The sequence below is a fragment of the Pleurodeles waltl genome, chromosome 10 (genome assembly GCF_031143425.1).
Source record: "Pleurodeles waltl isolate 20211129_DDA chromosome 10, aPleWal1.hap1.20221129, whole genome shotgun sequence".
In the NCBI taxonomy this organism is placed as follows: Eukaryota; Metazoa; Chordata; class Amphibia; order Caudata; family Salamandridae; genus Pleurodeles; species Pleurodeles waltl.
The window spans coordinates 238,899,151-238,920,166 of NC_090449.1; the positions used below are offsets into that span (position 1 = coordinate 238,899,151).

The window sequence follows — 21,016 nt, forward strand, 5'->3', positions numbered from 1 at the left end:
ATGAAGAGTCATCAGATGATGAGTTCATTTTACAGTTGTTTTGAAATTGTCCCCACCATATGCAGCACATGAGAGAAGCTCAAGTACCAGTATAGGCCCTACAGCCCCGATATCAATTGACTCGACCCAGAGCCAGATACATGTTAGCCATAGTGGACCCAGTACTCCAGTGATTTAAAGGCCTATTTCACAGATATATATTCCCAGAATTTCCCCAGATGTACCTATTGTAGATACTGCAGCAAACTTAGTAGTGCAGATAGGACAAGTTTACCAAAAGCCAACATTGGTCCAGATAGAGTCCATCCCGAATTTGATGTCCCTGATACAGGCACAGGCGATCCCGAGATACCCTTGCATAGCAGAATCACAGACAGAGTTGTCTGCATTGACAAGCCAGAATACAGGAATAATGTATCCTAGAGACCTAAATGTCCGATTAAGTCCAGATGCAGTGTCAGTACCAGTTACCATAGGTCCAGTCATACCGTTGTTTGCCCAGGGAAACAATAAGAGCAGTGAGCAGAAAATCCTGAATCCAAGCATAGAGAGGGAGAGATTCACTGAGAGTGCAAGATTAATAACTCCCACAAGACCAACATTTGATGGAACAGGCCCGTTCATTGATTTAAGTCCTTTCAGGACTCCTCCAAATAATGAGGTGAGATCAGACATAGGTCCTAATCCAAGCATGGTGACACCAGAGACCCCAAAAATAACATTACAGCAAGTGCCAGGTGTAAGTCACAACAACATTGCATTATAAGGTTTGACAGCTCAGCAGTTAACTGAATGGTTAGAAAACTGAGTAGCACCCAAGGAGATTCCAGCGGAGGAAGTGCCCTGAATTTGACCAGGCTTAGACTAGAGGCAGACAACCTAATTGAGGGAACAATGGAGTTAGACAGGATTGACACATTCAGGGAAGATGAGTTGTGTTACTTGTACAAGCTGATTACTAACAAAGCAGGAATAGTACATCAGAAATTAGCAGATCTAGTGGAGAAATATGATATAGAGATTGAGAAAAAGTATTTGAAGAGGCGTTACAGGTTAAATTTTGACTCAGAAGATTTTTAAAACATGACAGTCCCGGGAATGAAAATCCACCTTAAGGAATTATTTCAGAGCATTCAAACTGAGACAAGTTGGAAGGAAGGTAGGTAAGGTAGGCAAAAAGAGACAAGAGGGAAAGGGATTCTGCAAATCTTACTGCAAATGTGTAGCAGATTGAAGACCCAATTAAAATTCTACCAATGAGAGAGATTCCTGGAGGGAAATTAGCCTATGTCCTTTGGAGCAGAAGTGACATTTTGTCATTTACGAATGATTATCCCAGGTTCAGAGAGAAACCAGTGGAGTGGTACCTGAAACTCTCCAAATGCCTATGGGAGGATTTGAACACACTGTTAGAAATAGTAGTGCCAGCAGCCTTATGGGTTGAATGCAAGAGGAGCATAGATTGGCCGACAAGAGAACCTCAGAGAGATCCAGCAACAGGAGCACCATCTCCTGACTTAATATAATATTACTATAAGGTGATCGAATTTTTGAAAGTGAGAATTTCACCCAAGACCATTGACTGGCAGAGAATAGACAGGACAGCCAAAGAAGTGAAAGAGTCAATACATGCATAATATGAGAGATTGTTGCAGGCATTCAAACATTACAGTGGTACAGAGACATTTGCACCGAAAGCCGTGGTTCATTTTGAGTTCAGATTTGCAGAAGGATTGAGACCCGAGTTTAGCCAGATGATTAAGAGTCATTTGATCTGTTGGCAAGCGAATCGGATTGATGAAGTGTTGCAGTATGCAAAGTACTGTAGTGACGAGATTGAGTTGAAGCAGAGAAAGTTGAAAGGGAAGGCAATGATGATGCACATTAAAGCGGCACAAACAGGAATGCAGGGAAGTTTTCCGTAACTGCAGCAGCAGGGAAACGTGGTGTTTCAGAATCAGGCAAGAGGAAGAGGTGGTGGTGGAATTGGAAATGTGAACTGTAGTCCTGATTTGAGTACTGTGGTTGTTCAGAATGATGTGCAAGGGATGAAGAGATTTTTGCCATATCACGTTTGCGAGGCCTCGGACATTGGAAACGGGAGTCACAATCCAAATTTTCAAAACAATATGAATTAGGTGCACAGTTGTCAGCCCATGCAACAGATGCAAATGCCACGTTTGCAAGTGCCCCAGTTGCAGCAAATGGAACCGCAAGTTCAAATGGTACCTAGACAGCAAGTTCAAATACCTCAAGCCCCAATGGAGAAGCAGCAGGTGATGCTTCCTCAGCAGGTCACAGGTCAAAGGTTTAATCAGAGTAACAACTTAGTGCACCAATTCCCTTTACACAGTCAGGATGGAATAAACGATGATTGGGTGAGCGAGAGTTCAAATAAAGAGGAATGTGTGTTAGCTTCACTAGAGGTAGATCAGAAAGGTCCATATGTGAAGTGAAAGTAATGAGTCACAAAGTCTCATTTTTAGTCGACACAGGAGCTACACGCTCTACAGTGAGAACTGAAGAAGTTCCAAACCTGCCCCTTTCAGGGAAAACAGTCCTAATTGTAGGAGTTGCAAATCAGCATTTGACAATCCCAATTACAGAACCAGTTCAGGCAACTTTAAAGTATTATACAAAGTTGTAGTTTGGGACTCGAGTCCGGTATCCTTATTAGGAAGGGACTTATTGTGTTCAATTACAAACAATGAATTGCCATTCAGACAAACAGTGATGATGAAGATGACTTGCTCCCAGAACCAGATTGTGACACATTGAATGAGGAGTACCCCTTAATTAGTTTCTTTTAAATTTTCATAGTGAGAGATCTTCCTTCTGATTTGCAGGGAACAGTTAAAATGAGAGATTGGGGTTTTACAGGAAAATACATTGGTCTAATGAAAGGAGTAGAGCCAGTTAAGGTCCCAGTCAAGCCAAATGTGATGTTTCCCCAGATCCATCAGAACCACATGACACAAGAGACAGGTGAAGGGACTGCACCCATAATTGCAGAGTTTGTAAAAAAAGGTATTCTTTAAGAAGTGTTGAGCAGCCCATGTAATTTACAGATAATGGGATTGCGAAAGCCCTGTGGGGAATTGTTCAGGATTTGAGGAAAGTAAATGACATTGTGATTCAGGTGGTCATTCCGACCTCGGCGGTCTTTTCTTCAGACTGCTGAGGCCGGGGGAGACAGAATACCGCCATTGCCGGCGGTATTCATGCCTCCCTATTCCGACATTTACGCTGGGCCAGCGGATGGTAACAGCGTTACCGTCCGCTGGCCCAGCGGAAATGGCACATCAACATTGCCGCCGGCTCATAATAGAGCCGGCGGCAATGTTGATGTGCAGCGGGTGCAGTAGCACCCGTCGCGCATTTCACTGCCTGAAATTCGGGCAGTGAAATGCGCGATGGGGCTATGCCTGGGGGCCCCTGCACTGCCCATGCCAAGTGCATGGGCAGTGCAGGGGCCCCCAGGGGCACCCCCAGTCGCCTTACCGCCAGCCTTTCAATGGCGGTGTTTACCGCCACGGACAGGCTGGCGGTCGGGGACTCATAATCCCCAGGGCAGCGGTGCTTGCACCGCTGCCCTGGGGATTATGCCCGCCAGGCGGAAGCCTGGCGGGAAAGTGGAGGGGCCGGCGGTCTGACCGTGGCTTTTCCGCCACGGTCAGAATTGCTGGCGGAACACCGCCAGCCTGTTGGCGGTGTTACCGCCAACATACCGCCGGCTGCCAGGGTCGGAATGACCCCCACAGTGTTGTCCTGTGGTGCCAAATCCAGCAGTGATATGGTTTCAGATCCTCTGTGATGCTGAATGGTTCACCGTAGTTGACCTTTCACAAGCATTCTTTTCGGTACCTCTTAATGAGGATAGTCAATTTCTCTTCTGTTTTACATTTTTGGATTGAGTCTACTGTTGGTGCAGAATTCCACAAGGGTTTTCAGAGTCACTGTCCATTTTCAACCAAATCCTGAAGAACTACCTGGAGTCATTGGAAATGCCTTTCTGTTCTACATTGGTACATTACTTTTATGATTTGTTGATTGCACAAGGACAAGAGAGGGATGCAAATACAATACTATTGCCTTACTGAATCACTTAAGGAAGAATGGACATAAAGGGGGTCATTACAACTTTGACGGGTGGCAAGCGCCACCCGCCAAGTTGTAACCGCCGGGCGGCTGCACTCACGCAGTGCCCATTTTGACATCCCCGCTGGGCCGGCGGGCGGAAACCGAGTTTCCACCCGCCGGCCCAGCAGTGATGTGGGCCGCAACATGGAGCCGACGGTGTTGCGGCCGTGCGACGGGTGCTGTTGCACCCGTCGCGCTTTTCACTGTCTGCATGGCAGACAGTGAAAAGCCGCATGGGGCCCTGTCAGGGGGCCCCTGCACTGCCAGTGGCATGGGCAGTGCAGGGGCCCCCAGGGGCCTCGCGACTCCCCGTACCGCCATCCTTTTCCTGGCGGTTCAAACCGCCAGGAAAAGGATGGCGGTCGGGGACTCGTAATCCCCTGGGCAGCGCTGCAAGCAGCGCTGCCCTGGTGGATTACTACCGCCGGGGCCATTGTGCCGGAAAACCGCCAGACTCGGCGGTGCGACTGCGGCGCTTCAGCCGCGGTCGTAATCCCCCAAGAAGCACCGCCAACCTGTTGGCGGCGCTTCCGTCATTTTAGCCCTTGCGGTCTCGTACCGCCAGGATCAAAATGACCCCCAAAGTATCCCCAGCAAAATTACAGTAATGTCAGAAAGAAGTGAAATATTTGGGACACTTGATTGACATAGGAATCAGGAAAATATCTGGAGAAAGGGTCACAGCCATGTTGCAGATGAATCCACTAGCAACACAGAGAAATGTCCGGATTTTTTTAGTAATGGTGAGCTATTGTTGCCAGTGGATTCCCAATTTTTCAGTAATTTCAAAGCCATTGCAGAAATTGACACACAAAGAAGTTACTGATACTCTAGTGTTAGATCAAGCCTATATGAAGGCATTCACTGAGTTGAGCAAAATCTTGTGCAAAGCCCCGGCTTTGGGAATGCCTGATTACACAAAACCTTTTATGTTGCTCTGTCATGAGTGTGATGCATGTTTATTGTCTGTCTTGACTCAAGTCCATGGTGGCATAAACCGCCCAGTAGCATATTTTTCAGCTACTTTGGACCCAGTTGCAGCAGCTTTTCCAGGCTGTCTGAAAACTGTTGAAGCGGTTGGACTGAGCCTCACTCAGAGAGAGAGCATTGTGATGGGACATCCTTTACTGTCATGGTCCCTCACTCCATTGAAGTTTTACTCATCGTAACAAAGACACAGCTTTGACTAATGCCAGGCTGACACGTTATGAAGCGGTCATCCTGGGGTTCCCTAATGTATCACTGAAAAGGTGTACAGTGCTTAGTTCAGCAACCTTGCTTCCAAAAGAAAACATTGAAATTGACAAATTGAAAGAAGTTGAACATGACTGTCTAGAAGTAAATGATTTGTGTACAAAACCGAGACATGATATTCGCAATTGAAAGAAAATTACCAAATTGTCTTGTCAGTGGTTCCTGTTTAAGAGACAACATGGGAACACTAAGAGCAAGATATCCTCTATGCACAACTTCTGTATACTTGAAGCGTCCGGACTTCGAGGAGTGTCTTCTGCGCAAGTGGCAGAACTGGTAGCCCTTACTAGAGCATGACATGTTTCTGCACAACTTAAAGTTACCATTTATACATACAGCCAGTATGGATTTGGAATAGTCCATGATTTTGGCCAGCTGTGGTCACAGAGAGGTTCTGTCTCCTCTTCTGGTTCACCAGACAGAAATGGTGAGAGAATTCATGAGTTGTTACAAGCTATTCAAATGTGTGAAAAGATTGCTGTGGTGAAATGCAGTGCACACCTGAAATCCCAAGATTTTTCTCAATGGGAAATGGATTTGTAGATCAAGTCATAAGGTTTTGCACATTGAACTGTATATCGTTCAAAGATAAGTGGGAATTGTTACCGGAAGAAGAATTGTGCCCAAGCTATGCATTGCATGTTATAGATACCTTGGAAGAATTGAGAGTGTTACAGGATAACGTTGACAAAGATGAGAAAAATAATTGGGTAAAGTTAAAATGTGTTCAACATGAAGATGATGTCTGGGTGTCCGGGGAGGGACAAATGGTCCTGCGTAATAGTTTGTTGACTCAAATGGCTAGATGCCATCATGGTCAAGCACATGTTGGGAGGGATGCAATGGTCCGTACCTTTAAACAATCTTGATTCAATCCAAAGTTTAGACAGGTTGCCGAAGCAGTTTGCCATCGTTGTGTCATCTGTTAGCAGTTGAACGTGGGTAAAGGGACTGTGGAAGAGCGGGAAGTTCATTTGGCAGAATGCAGATGGATTTCATTGAGATGCCTGTGTGTGGAGGATTGAGATATGTGCTGGTGATTGTTCGCATCTTTAGTCATTGGTTCGAAGCTTACCCTACACGAAGAAATGACAGCCTTACAGTCGCTAAATTATTGCTTAGGGAACTGATACCACGTTTTGGGTTTCTGGTCTGTTTAGAATCAGATAGAGGAAGTCACTTCAACAATGAAGTAATTAAATTATTATGTTCAGCTTTAAACATTGAGCAGAAGTTGCATTGTAGTTACCGCCCTGAAGCCTCAGGACTTGTGGAGCAGATGAATGGTACCTTGAAATCGAGAATGGTGAAAATGTGTGCATCCACGAATCTGAAATGGCCTTGCGCTCTGTTGTTAGTTCTGATGACAAAGAGAAACACACCAGCCAGGAAGACAGGATTGTCACCTCATGAAATCCTCATGGGCAGAGCAATGAGGTTGCCAGCGGTTCCTGCTAATGCTCTTGTGAACATGACAGATGATATGGTGTTGGTGTACTGCAATGGTCTGGCTGACGTGGTTCGCTCTTTCGCTCATCAAGTGGCAGCCACCACACTGCAACCGTCTCAAGATCAAAGCCACAACCTGAGAGAAGTAGATTGGGTTGTGATCAGGAAGCACGTGAGGAAGACGTGTTTGGAGCCTCGGTGGAAAGGCCCTTACCAGATAGTAATGATTACTACTACAACTCTGAAGTGCACTGGAGTTCCAAACTGGATCCATGGCAGCCATACTCAGAAAGTGCTGTGTCATTTGGACAATGAAGAAGAGTTGTTGAGAGTACCAGCAATGTCCAGACCAACTCCAGAATTGGAGAGGGAAGAAAGAGAAACAGAGACTGAATCTGAGCAAACTGAAAGCGGTTCAAACACTCCTGTGAGAGACAAAGAGGAAGAACTACAGCACAGTGACAGTGAACCAATCTCAATGGAGGTAGCATGAGATTCTAGTCAGAGGAGGGCTCTCTCAGAAGCAGATGGTCTTGAAAGGCCAAAAGAGCAAACTACAGACCTCTAAGGGGAACGAGTTGAGGCGGATCAAAGACAAAACAATCTGACTCCTCCTGAACCAGTCGCAGGTACGTCAAGAGAAAATCCTGCAGAACAAAGAGAAATTACAAGTCCAACACTGAAAAGAGCATTAACGAAAGGTCCACTGAAAGGAGATAAGTGGCAGAAGTCACAAGCAAAGAGAAAAGACGCAATTACAGTGACAACAATTGTGAAAGACGTAGATACGACAAGATGAGAAGATTTAAGTGATGGAGAGTTAAATGGAGATAGAAGATTGAAAAGAAAGAGAATTGCAAATCGAAACGATGCAAGTCCTGAATGGGAGTATACAACCGCAAGTGAATGGCACAATGAATTTTTGTCTTTTTGTTTTAATCGAGACATTCCAGGTCAATATTTTGGCGCTTGAAGGGGATAAATGACCTGAACTTTTCAAACTGCGAATCTGAGAAAAGTGCAAAAACAGTCTATTGAAATTAACCAGAAGAGACTTTTTGAGATAACCCGATTTGACAAGCTGCTAAACCGATTTTGACAATCTACATATTTTTGACAAAGGGTCCTAGAAGAAAGACTGAGGGCTGTATATAATTGCTAAAGAAGATTGAAGATTTTGTTTTGAATTTTTGCTGCATAGTTATAATTTTTCTCTTCTACTTTCTGATTCTTTACAGATCACGAGTAACCGTAGCCAACAGGGTAGGATGAATAGCTGGGTAATACATGGGTATTGGTTTTGCGATTGTATGCATGATATTGTGACTGGTGTTGATTGTGAGTATGACTTTTCTTGACAAGACTGTGGCCAACCATAACTTTGCACTAGAGAAAACTACTACACTCACAGAAGTAGATAGGTTTAGGATAGATGAGAAATATTTGCACATAGATAAAACTCAAAGAGAACTTTCTTCTAATGTTTTCTATTGCTTACTGCGCGAGTATGTTGAGACGATGGATGCAAGATATTGTTATGTCTGCACGCAGATTCCTTCATCAGCAGAAGGAGTTACTTACTATAGTTTGCCCCTTACTTATGGAATAAGTTGTAGTCTGTTACTAACAAGATTCTATAACCAGGAGTACATTCAGTACTTCAGTACTTCTATTCCAATCATGATCTTGTGTTTTAGTTTGTCTCTATAATTAAGTACCTGAGTAGAGTAACCAAGGAAAACACTATAGAGTTAATGAGAGGATTCTTTGAACCTACATTGACATTTGGCACAGCTCACGCGCATAGAAATAATCTTACATGCTTGGTTACACCTATAGAAACAAGCTTCTTAGATCAGACAGATGATATAAGAAAGGCATTAAAGGAGAGATTAGAGGAAGGCTTAGAGAAAAGGGCATTTAGAAATGATCATGCATTTAGTGAAATAAATACACAAGGGAGGTTAGCTTTAGATGCACAACACGTAGGAAAGCTTTGTGTATATAGCCCTAAATCTAGAATTGATACGTTGTTTGTGGGAACGAGTGAATGTAGACATGTGTTTTCATTTCAGAGTAAATGGACGTTCATGTTCAATGGACGAGACCCAGTAATTCCAGGAGTTTATTATGTCTGTGGACCAAATGCGTATTAACGTCTTCCTAGAGGATGGTATGGCACGTGTTATTTGGGGATAATTTTCCCAAAGATTTATCAACTTGAGTAAGTTACCTAAAATTACTGAATTACATCACGTTAGACAAAAGCGAGAATCATATTCTGGCATACTCTGACATATTTGGAGCTATAATTCCTTCGGTGGGAGTTATTCTTAATTTTTTTTAAATTTGAAAGTTGCCTAGTATTGTGGATAACATGTTGACAAATTTTTCAGGAGCCATGATCCTAATGGGCACAGAAATGGCTGCGGTAAGATCTATGACTCTCTCTTAAGAACCCCCTTGCGTAAGACATCCTTTTGAGCAAAGGAGGGCGGAGTTTGTAAATTGCTGAATGCACAACATTGTTGCTCATATACCTAAAAATGGAAAAGAAAATTGGAGCCTTATTAACAATCTGACTAATGATAGTGCTGATTTGAAAGAACTGAAAGAACCAGGAGTTTGGGAAAATGTTGGCAAAGGTTTTGCTTCCGTGGGAAATTGGCTTGGCAACCTAGGGAAAGGGATAATATTGTAAATAATAAAAGGTGATATTGATTATTGTGATTTGCATAATTGGAGCATGGGGAATATGTGAATTGTAAATAAAGAAACTGAAAAATGATCAGAGGAGGGAAGAAATTAAAATGGAGAAATTGTTCAGGGAAAATTCAAAAAGGTAAAGAAGAATTAAAAGTCATACGGAGGACAAATTTTAATTGAATAACAATTTGTGTGGGGAGATATAAAGTGTGATGACATATTTAGTCATCAGAAGAGGAATTGTGAACGCTGAATTTGTATACTAATGGTTTTCATGTGTTTTGGATTATGAAACTACACAGAATTTGACTAACGTAGAAAATAGTCTGCAACATGGAAAATGTGCCCAATTGAGTGGCCGTCATTAATAACGAAGTGTCATTATTAAAGGCTTATTAATAATAATTGAAGTGCCTATGTTTAGGTTATTTTGGTAATGTCTTATATTAATGATTTTGCCATATGTATTTGCTTTATTAACTATAGGCGTTAAGTTAGCGAGGTTTGGGCCTACTCTGCACAGACTCATATTAAGCTGCATTGTTCAAATGAAATTCGTGGGAAAGTATGTCTAGAGAAATCAATTCATGTATTGTTTTACACTGAGTTGACCAAACGTTAGCAGGTGTCTTTAACTTTCTCATGAGAACTGCTTGCCAGAAGATCTTGTACTAGTTATTGATACACTGTATATTTTAATGCGTGAGACATCGATGTTCCCAGGAGCTAACAATGGATGCACTGACTGGAGTACGGATGGATACAAAAAATGTTACCTGATGAGCCTGACGGTGGGAACAGAAGAGGAGCCAATCATGGACATGTGAAAGACAGTTTAGTTATATCTTAGAATTGAGCTTTTATTTTTATTGGACTAATTGTAAACGTACGATTCTTTGACCAGTGGCTACGTGTGAAGTTCTTTAGACAATATTAACTTAGCCCGACTGTACAGAGAAGGGGGCTCATTCTTACTTTGATTTCCTCCATAGAGGATTCTATCTTTAACTTTATTGCTTAAACATTTGATGCTGAATGCTGATCTCTTAGACGTTGTTCCTAGAATTGTTCGGATAGCTTAGAGTCCCTGTGTCTGAACCATTCCCTTTCACTGTCCGTTGCTGATGCTGACCAAACAGATGTCCAACTGACGAAGATAGTCATAGCTTGCTGATACATGTGAGGAGAGGTATAATGAAATGCTACTGTTTGTGTTATAAGTTTGTCTTTTGTTTCTAGTTACCAACCACTGTTTTGATAAAGCCATAGCTAGATGTTTTCCAAATTTATGTTGGCTAAAATTGTTTTGAATGAAGTCCAAACATACTATTCTAATCAGAAGGTTAGTAAGTGAAACCCTGAAATGTTAACAGGTTGCTATTAACAAATAATTGATGTTGCTCAGTTGCTGAACCTAGATGAATTCTATTTCTGTTGCACGGTTATTTCTGCTGTTGATTTGTACTGTGTCTCTTGAATGTTTTGCACTAGTTAAATTGAGATTCTTTAGAAGATTTGGTCAACCAGTGTTGTTCTTGTATCTTGCCATTTGGTTTTGAGACTCATTTACGTGACATTAGCATTGTTAATACAGGGAAATAAACATTCTAACTTTTACTCCAAAGTGTGGTTGTTCGTGACCTAATGGGTCATGGTGCATGGAAATTACTGACTCCAAAGGTATTTACTGTTGTTTATTGATGATTTTGTGTTGCATTTGGGATTTATGGTGGGAATTACTCGAAGCGCAGTCAAAAGGTCCATCGAATCTCTAACGCGTCCCCTTATAGATTAAAGATGAGAAACTAAATAAGGTCAGACGCGCTAGCATGTATCAATAGGCCGCATACATTGCTGTTGCGTTCTGTTTTCTTTGAGATCCTATAAAATCTAGCTTTGTCTCATCTCTCCCGACCTTCCAATTCCACCACTCTCTGTGTCAGATGCTAAATGTCCAGGCCCTAAGAGTCTGTACTGTCCAGACTCTCTCCCAGTAGAGCTATTCGTTTTTCCCGGCTATCAGCCGTGGTGTGGAATGACCCCACGTCAGCACGTTGTGACTTTATTTCTGTTGTGAGCTCAGAGATCTTCGCATTCATGGATCCCAACTATGTGCCTAGAGCTGAGATTTATTTTAGGATATGTTCCCTGGTGGCTCTTTCCTGGGTGAAGGTGTGGCATCAGTTGTTTTGTTGCCTGCCCACCAGCTCTGTAAAAAGTAGTTGCCATGTGGCCTTGTCGCTTGACATCCTACCCATTGATTGGTACTGGACGTGGTTTGGTGGAAGTAAAACGGATTGTGGTGCTCTTTAGTTTATCCAGCACAGGAGAGTTTAGGACTGCAAACAATCTCAATACCACTTGGACAGAATTATAGTGTAGGTCCTCTTATCTAGTCACTCTCAATTAGAATCCAAATCTGGCATAGGGGCAAGTCAAAGTTGGTCAGCGAGCTGGGTCTTGACAGGCCAGGTCAGCTGTTTCTAGTCTATCCACCTTCTCTACAACTCTAACTCTATGGGGCCTATTGCTTGTGTAAAGACTGGCTCATCCCTTCGTTTGCAGTTACTGTGGAAGACAGGTCAGCTGGGTGAGCCTTAACATACTGACAGACACATTCAGGCCAAAGAGGGACCATGCGCCGTCATTTTAACAGTGGGCTGGGTCCCCTGAAAGTAAATCCTGATCTATCAGGTGGTCATGACCGCAGATTCTGCACTGTTTTTTTGGCCCGCTCTGCCTGATCTTGTTGCTGTGTACTACTTTAACTGATCCATAGCTGTGCCCTAATGTGTTATGTGGCATTTGCATGTGGGTCTCCCAGATAAGATCAGGGATGGAAGGGAGGGAGAAATTAGAAGACCCCTTCATGGAAAACGTCTGTCTCAGGCCCTCTCCTCGGGGCAGTGGAAGGAGCGCTGATAAGGCAGTGTGGGCAACTCTTCTCCCAGGGAGCCCTGGAACTCGATTCAAAGGTGGCTCTCACTCTCAGCTGCCAGACTCCGCCCGAGCTGGTTTATTTCTAATATTAAGCAGCAGATGTAGCTCCACAGTGCTTCAAATGTTTTGAAACGAGGAACTTCCAGTTCCAGAGCTTGTTTAAATATGTGGATTTTTTCAGCTGCCGAATTAAAAGGTGAGGCAGCACAGTTTGTCGATAAGTAAGGCAGTGCGTTTCTTCCCTGCCAGCACACTTAAACATACCCTCGAGAGAGGTAAATCAGCCTACATTTCCCTCTTGTGATGCAACCTGTTTTCGGAATGGGCATAGCCCCACACATAACAATTTCTGGGCGTGGGCCTTTGAAAGCTCACAATACGGCAGAATGTTTCCATTTGCCATAAAGCTTGGTTAGACTGAAATGCCACTAGTTTTAATTGCCGGAATCATGATTAAAAGTGTGCCCTTGCAAATTATTTTTATGTGCACCCGGTTTGAATTTGTGTGAACAGAAGATGATCTGCTAACTTGGTCATAGTCACCAAATGTTTTAGGACTTAGGCGTGGTTGTTTTTATGAAATATTTTGCAGTGTCCTTCATGGTGTCAAATGTCTCTTTGTGCCACACCAGATGAAGCTTCAAAAATCATGATGGAACACACTTGCCTATATCAATGACATCAATTGATAAAGATAACAAGCGCACAATAAATGTTTAATGTGGTTTATTTGTTTAATAAAATGTTCGCCTTCTGTTTTTTTGTAGGTGAACTGTACTCAAGGAGTTTTCCGAAGACGGTCCCATGCAGTGTCACAAAATGTTTCCAGCTGGCTTAAATGTTTTGCATACACTCAAGCACCTGATGCGAAAACGGACCCCTGTAACGACTTGGAGATCATTCCACAAAAGCTACAAAGCTTGTGTCGCTCAAAATTTTTCCGATTATGAATCCATCAAGCAAAACTACAAATCAGAAGTACCGGAGTACTTTAATTTTGCAAGCGATGTACTGGATAACTGGACACGAATGGAAAAGGTAATGTTTGTATGACGGTTTAAAGGTGGTGGTCAGACTATCACAAGCCGGATTTTTGACTGTACCTCACAGATTGGTTTTCAAGAATCCTGCAGCTATCTAAACCTGCTTCCCACTTTACCTGGCTCTTTTGCTAATACTACAGGTAATCCCACAAACGTGTGCATGTTTCTATTAATGTGAACGCCATCAAGAATATTTAACAGTATTATCTGAGGCATCTGGACTAATGCACTCCCCACCGCTGTCAATAGTCTTCTGGACTTTCTCCAATGATACCTAGATAATTCTGCAACCCCATGTAGTGTGCAAAATATCTCTTTCTTCTGTCTGACATCGTAGGCAAGTGGGGAAGGAATCCCTCAGAGTGCCACAGTGTGTCTGGTAAGGTAAATACACTGAAGATAATGTGTGTCTAAAGCATGCAGATATGTTTATTTCACTGGGAGCGATAGGTTCTCCTTGCCATTTTGTGTAGTCAAGGAGATCTAAGTCTTTCTTTCAAGCTGTCATTAAAGTAGAGAATGTATCTGAGGAGTCTATCACCAACGTCTTGTAAACACTGGGGATAATCCCATTTAGTACATGGGAAAGAACTAACTTGTCTTCCAAAAGACTGAAGTCCATTAGAGGCTTTATTGTAGACGGGTATAGCAAAATCGTTTGGCAGAGTTGGAGATATTGAAAAAATCAGAAGGTCGCCAAACTTCTGTTGTACGTCTCTGATTGATTTAGTATGGATAAGGACAACCTTTGCCCTCATTGTGGAGATTTCCAGCATTCACAACCCCACAGATCAGGTAGAGACCTAACATGTTGGAGCCCAGTACCCTCCCTCAAAGAGGTGTCTTCATTCACCCTGCTTTTCCATCTCATGATATCAACACCCATATCCAGGCTCCAAAGAACGCCTTAGTCACAGAGTAAAGGCCTACACATGGTCTGTGAACGTGATATAATAAGTGGTGGTTTAATATTGCCCATAGCTCTCTTCTGTATGCAGGATCAAGGTTTTGGTCAAATGTGCACTTGTTTCCAGCAATATGTTGGAAGGCCAAGTAGTATGCAGACATGGCTGCTATCAAGTTAGCTTTGCAACATTTAACCATAGATACCCTCAGTATCTTGCTGTTCCAAATGAACACCTTTAACATAAAGATTACCTATCTTAGAAATGCCCAGGCAGCATGTACGTGAACATTTGCATAGTGGAAAAGAGCTGTGGGAGTGTCACTGTTTTAATCTGAGCTACCCTATCAGCAGAGATTGATGCAGTGGGATGCAATGAGAAATAACCTTTTCAGCCTACCTAGAATTGGTGTAATGTTTCCGGTCCGCTCCTGCTACTCAGCTTTGACTGTCTTGATTGACCAGTCATGGAAACCCTCTATAGCCATCAGGAGCTGTGATGACGTCCATTCTGCCACCTCTGCCCATCTCTGCACTGGGATAACATTTGATGTGGCCCAGAACACAACCAGTCCCATTTGGGTTCCAAACATATTCAGGATCGTTTCAAATTTAGGACCCGAATTAGTTGGTCTAGAAAGGTCAGGAGATTGCCTTTGTACAATGACACACTTTCTTCCAGATCAGGGCCTCATCTAATCCTCACTTCTTCACTTACAGGCTCAGCACTCTCACTGCAGGGAGTGAGAGAAATATCCTTAGCTCTACACGCTATGCATGCCTTTTTCTCGCCCATGCAAATGTAGATCTTCGGTTGCTCGGTGAAATAAGGATTCTGTTGGGTGTTTGGGCAGTAGTTAGAAGCTCTGGGCAGAAGGGAGCACTATGTTGACCACCAAGGCAATGCTCTACCCCTCGAATTTCAGTCATGGTGCTTGTAGGTGCCACTCCTAGCCCTCAGCTTTTTATTTCCTTTGGGATGAAGAAAAAAACTTCTAAAAATAGATATCAGAAAGCGCTGTCCTTGTACACTGGATCCTGCTGGAGCAATGCACTCTTCCACCTCTCACCGCCTTTGCTAATGACCACATACAATAAGGGAAATGAGGGCCAGTAGTAGAAACAAAGAAAGGGATAAGAGAGAAAACAAGGACACCTAATCCCACCACTCTGACTCGTCAGCCTGCATGGCCTTGATGACTGCAGGTCAAAGTGGATATCTAATGCAATATGAGACATCACAGTAATCTGCCATGACATTCTGCATGGCAGATTACTGGGCAGGTAGAAACTGAAGTGTAACAAGAGCACAATAGATATATATATAATATACACTCATACAGATGGATTCACCGTATAACAAGAATATAGTTCCACTACAACATTTCAGCTTCCGCCTTCCTCAGGTAGTACAAAATGGTTTGCTCAGTGACTGCACAGCTGACACTGCTGGGTTTTCGTAAAGCATCATGAGTAAGCATTCCATTTGGAATGTGGCATCAATGCAGTCCTGGGATCTTCTGAGATATACAGTAATCAGGTGGCATTGTCAGTGATGTTCATTCCTTCTAGATGCAATGATTTTAGGCGGTATATCCAGAGGTTTTCTCTTAAGTCTAGTAGCTCTCCCTTTAAAACATGCTCCGTAGGGAAAATCTTAAAATCTTATGGCAAATGATCCATGAGGTTAGAATGATTGGCTACAGGAAGGTCAAGTTTCTTATTGTTGCTGATTTGTGATTCCTGAATCATGTATGGAGGTCATTCACTTTTTGGCCTGCATATTGTTTTTTTTCTGTTTGGCTTTGGCACTGAATCACATAAATAGTGGATGTTGAGAGACATGTAAGATGCTGCTTTATGCCATAGATTCTTGTTCTTGATATTTGGAAAATATATTCCTGTGATGCACCTTTTTAGAATCACAGCAATGAAACTCAGCATTTGTTACAGTTTGCTGGAGTTCAGCTCTCACAATAAGAGATTGCAAATTGGGACCTCTGAGGTAAGCAATGACTGGCAGTTTTGATAAGCCTTTTGTAATTTTTCACAAGTGGATAATATGGATTTTTTTTGCATTATGTTTTTGTAGTTGGAAGCTGATGGATGATAGTCAACCACAAATGGGATTCGGTCACTTTTGTTTCTGCTGTTGGTATATCAAATAAGTGCTTTCATGGGTAACTGCAAAAACTTGTCAATTTGTTGCTGTATTGTATGTAGAGGATAGCCCCGCATTTTAAATACTCTAGCAAGCTTCTGCAGATCTTCTTTATAAGTGTCTTCATTTCTCTAGAAACGTCTTATTCTGAGTGCTTGGTTATAGGTGATGCTGAGTTTAGTGTGGTGTGGGTGATATAAAGTCCAGCTCAGATGCAAATGAGCCTATGCAAGCTTGCAGTGCATGTTTCTGTTCATAAAGGATGAGTAGCGCATCCAGAAAAAGGCGATGATGGTTCTGTTTAGTATTTTTGCTGGTGAATTTGATGGGAGTATGGATATTGTCGATATAAGCTGTAAATTCCTCCAATTTTCTACTTCTTATATTCCATAATATAAATATGTTACTGGTGTATCTTAGCCATACCAGTGGTTTGATGCTAGAAGCAGCATGTATACGGTGCTCTAGTTTCCACATGAGGAAATTTGCACAGGATGGAGCCACCTGTGTCCTTGAATAAAAATCCAAAGGTGACAGGGATGTTATAGTTAGGTTCAGATTTTACATGCGCTAACCCATAGAAAATCAGCTGTTATAGTTAGAGATATTTGTAGTAACTATAACTCGTGCCCGAAGGTAACTGTAACAAGCGCCATCGTCGTGCACAGTTTGCTCATCAATAATTTTACTGCAAGTGTTAGAGTGCTACTATCAATGATCTCATAGAAGATGTAATGAGTGTTGTAATATCTGGGTAATTAGCAGTGCATGGCGAGTGCACAAATTACAATTACCTTACGGCACGATTTTAGACACAACTGCAGTCCGAACCGGTGAATGGAATTACACCAAATTTGGCAGGAAGATAGCTCTTGTCTTGGTCCAAAAAGCACGCTTTTTTGTATCTGGTGTAAATCTGTTCAGTAGTTTTTGAGATATTAAAGGAAAAAATGTGTATATCTGGTCAGATCCTAAGCACAGATCTCATGGTGAGATCTGATTGCCTGTCAGTATTTCAACTAGAAAGTGATGGCAGCCATCTTGGGGTAATATACATGATAGCACCCCATTGAAATGCATTGTAGTGAATGACAGATTGTGAGGGTCACAAAAAGGAGAACGTTTAAAAGATGATTACAGATTTTAGTTACAATATAAATCATTTGTTGCTAAGGTGTTTTTACCCTGTGAAAAAGCCTTCTGCTGGGATTTCATGAATTATGTTTGAGAGAAAACTGTTTTCTCATGATTTTCCCATAGAGGTTATGGAAGGTGCTCTAGAAGCTAAAATGAGAGCATATTTTCTGTAAATTCACACTATCTTTCTCGTTCATATGGGAATGAAGTCTGACATTCTCCGTAAAACGTACTTCCAACAGCAGTAGCCTGTCAGTTGATTCCCTTGTGTTCTACTGCAGCCTACCAGAGTGATCTAAAGAACAACTAGAGCAGTCTTACTTATGACAAGAGTGTGGCACACCTGAAGCCATCCTGACTGAATCAAACTGGTAAAACTTAAAACATTAAGGGGTCATTCCGACCCTGGCGGTCATAGACCGCCAGGGCCGGGGACCGCGGATGCACCGCCAACAGGCTGGCGGTGCATCCAGGCCAATTCTGACCGCGGCGGTAAAGCCGCGGTCAGAAAAGGGAAACCGGAGGTTTCCCGCCGGTTTTCCCCTGGCCTGAAGAATCCTCCATGGCGCGGATTCCGACCACCTTCCCGCCAGCCTGGTTCTGGCGGTTTTGACCACCAGAACCTGGCTGGCGGGAACGGGTGTCGTGGGGCCCCTGCAGTGCCCATGCCAATGGCATGGGCACTGCAGGGGCCCCTAACAGGGCCCCACAAAGATTTTCAGTGTCTGCAGAGCAGACACTGAAAATCGCGACGGGTGCAACTGCACCCGTCGCACCCTTTCCACTCCGCCGGCTCCATTCGGAGCCGGCATCCTCGTGGAAGGGGGTTTCCCGCTGGGCGGGCGGGCGGCCTTCTGGCGGTCGCCCTCCAGCCCAGCGGGAAACTCAGAATGACCGCCGCGGTCTTTTGACCGCGGTACGGTCTTCTGGCGGTTCCCGCTTGGCGGGCGGCGGGAGCCGCCCGCCAAGATTAGAATGACCCCCTAAATGTAAAAAGGAACACAATGAGGGGGGTCATTTTGCCATAGAAAGTATGGTTAGTGCTGTAGAAAGAAAAACTAGGACACATTTTAGGTGAGTTCTAAAATATCTTCCTGTTGTGCTTCCAACAGGAGAAGCCTGTCAGTTCAGTTGATTACCTTGTGTTCTACTGCAGCCTCCCAGAGTGTTCTAAATAACAGCTAGAGCACCAACAGTCTTACGTATGACAAAAGTGTGGCACACCTGAAGCCATCTTTATTAAATCAAACTGGTAAAACATTTAAGGAACAAAATGAGGAGTTTCATTTTGTCACAGAAATTATGGTTAGGTCTGTAGAAAGAAAAATGAAGACAAGATTCAAGTGAGTTGTCAAATCTCTTCCTTTTCTATTTCATTAAAACATTCTGACATGTAGACTGAAACTTGCACTTTCAACACCAGTAGCAGACTGCCAGTTAACTCCACAGTGATCAGCAGTTTACTCTAATGAGCAACTAAAGTGCTAACATCCTGAATTTATAGCAGAAGTGTGGCACATCTGACCGCCGTCTTGATGGAATCAAAGTGGAAAACTGAAAGCATTTTCTACTGAGGATACTGTAGTAAATGAGTAGATTAGGTAGTTTCATAACAAATAAGCCTCCCAAGATGGCCACCAGAGAAAACAAGCACTTGTAAAGCATTTTCTTGAGTTAGAGCTATTGGCATTGTAAATTCAGAACTGGACTTTTCTTGCCATATAAATTGCTCAACCCTGCCTCATAATTTCATCTTTTCATGCCATGTTTTGGTGGTCACTGGCGGCTACTGACATCAGAAATCACAAGTCCTTGAGGAGAGACCAGAAGATGACTGCACTACCTCGGGTTGTGTAAACGTCTGAACCGAAATTGGAAAATAAGGCTGGAAAAGTACTTTTCTTTTTACGCTAACAGTATGAAAAGTCTTGCAAGCATTTTTGCCTCACATTTCAACAAAGCTCTAATGAAGCTGACAGTAGCAGAGTAGCCAGAGAAGATTAATGGTCCCAAAAAAGAACAAAAGCATAGCCCTGTGTGCGGATGTCTCTGAAGGCTGGCAGGGGTGGGACTTCGAGAGAGAGAGACTTGAGATGCAAGGCTAAGCAAGTTTCACATCATTGCTTCTAGGTTTAGCTATGTTCTACCAGAAAGGGCATATTGTGGCTTTTGAGAGCAGTGAGATTAATGTTTAGGCACTGGGTGTTTCTTTTGTAAAATAAGCTTATTTTAGGAGCCAGAGATAAAACAAGGACAGCACCTGAATAAAGCCAAAACAAATTTCAGTGAAATGGGAGGAGGTGGGAGGAACAGAATGCTGCAATAAAATGCAGGCAGCTACCAGCCTAAAACACCCACAGTGAAAAGTGAGCAACAAAGAAATGACAAAAGTAGTCCGTCACAGCAACAGATGAAGAAACCAAAGTGGAATACTACAGTAGTTGTTCACTGCTCTGAAACAGAAAAAGGAGGGAGAAAAAGGCAGACCAGACCACTAGCGAGCAAGGATTTTTAAAGGACACTGCAACCAACAAATAGAATTGCTTTAAGCCATATGAAGTATGCTAAAAGTATACATGAGGTCGAACGCTTATGCTCGACCTAAAATCAGCCAGAATGAGCACAAATATCACTAAAATGTACCCAAGTATAGTCCAATGACAGAAATGCGCAAAATATCTTTTGTTTCTTTTGCAGTTTTATATAGCGCAGGCTTGACCCAAAGGTATTGGAGTCCTTTACATGAGCACTAGTTACATTACACAAGGACACATTCCTTTTGGACTTTAGGTATGGGTAGATTAAGTGATTTGCCCAGAATCACAGGATGTCGAGCTGTCGATGAAATTCAAACCTGGTTCCCCAGTTGCAAAGCCTACAGCTCTCTCCGTAACGCCACATTCTCTCTTGTGAGTGTAACATATATTTAAGTCATCAACTGGATAAAAAACATCAATTTAGCAAATAATTTAAAAGTGCTTTGGCACTATTTGATAACTCAGAAAATAAGTCCTAATTTTAGTTTTTTAGAGCAGTTCTATGGAAATAAGGACCTCTCATTTTTATAATTTCTGAAGGAAATGCTTTAGGTATTACAGTTTTGATTGCATCACAATAGCGTTAGGTGTGTCACACATTTGTATTAAATATAGAATGTTACCAATCTAGTTGTTCATTAGAATACTATGGGGGAGGCAAATGACAGGGGCATTTGCTCAGATACCTGAGGGCAGGGAGAAGGGTGCAGAGGCAACAAGTTGACCACACTGGGCAGTGGCAGCA

General features: G+C 42.8%; 1 protein-coding gene across 2 annotated transcripts in view; it reads left to right on the forward strand.

Annotated features, from left to right (window-relative positions):
* ACSM3 (acyl-CoA synthetase medium chain family member 3) overlaps nt 1–21,016 on the forward strand; it is a 448,596-nt gene that overhangs the window by 68,429 nt on the left and 359,151 nt on the right. For both annotated transcript variants that reach the window (XM_069210271.1, XM_069210272.1), the window contains exon 2: nt 13,257–13,527. In XM_069210271.1, coding sequence (XP_069066372.1) covers nt 13,294–13,527 — 234 coding nt within the window. In that variant the 5' untranslated portion in view covers nt 13,257–13,293. The remainder of the gene's footprint in view (nt 1–13,256; nt 13,528–21,016) is intronic.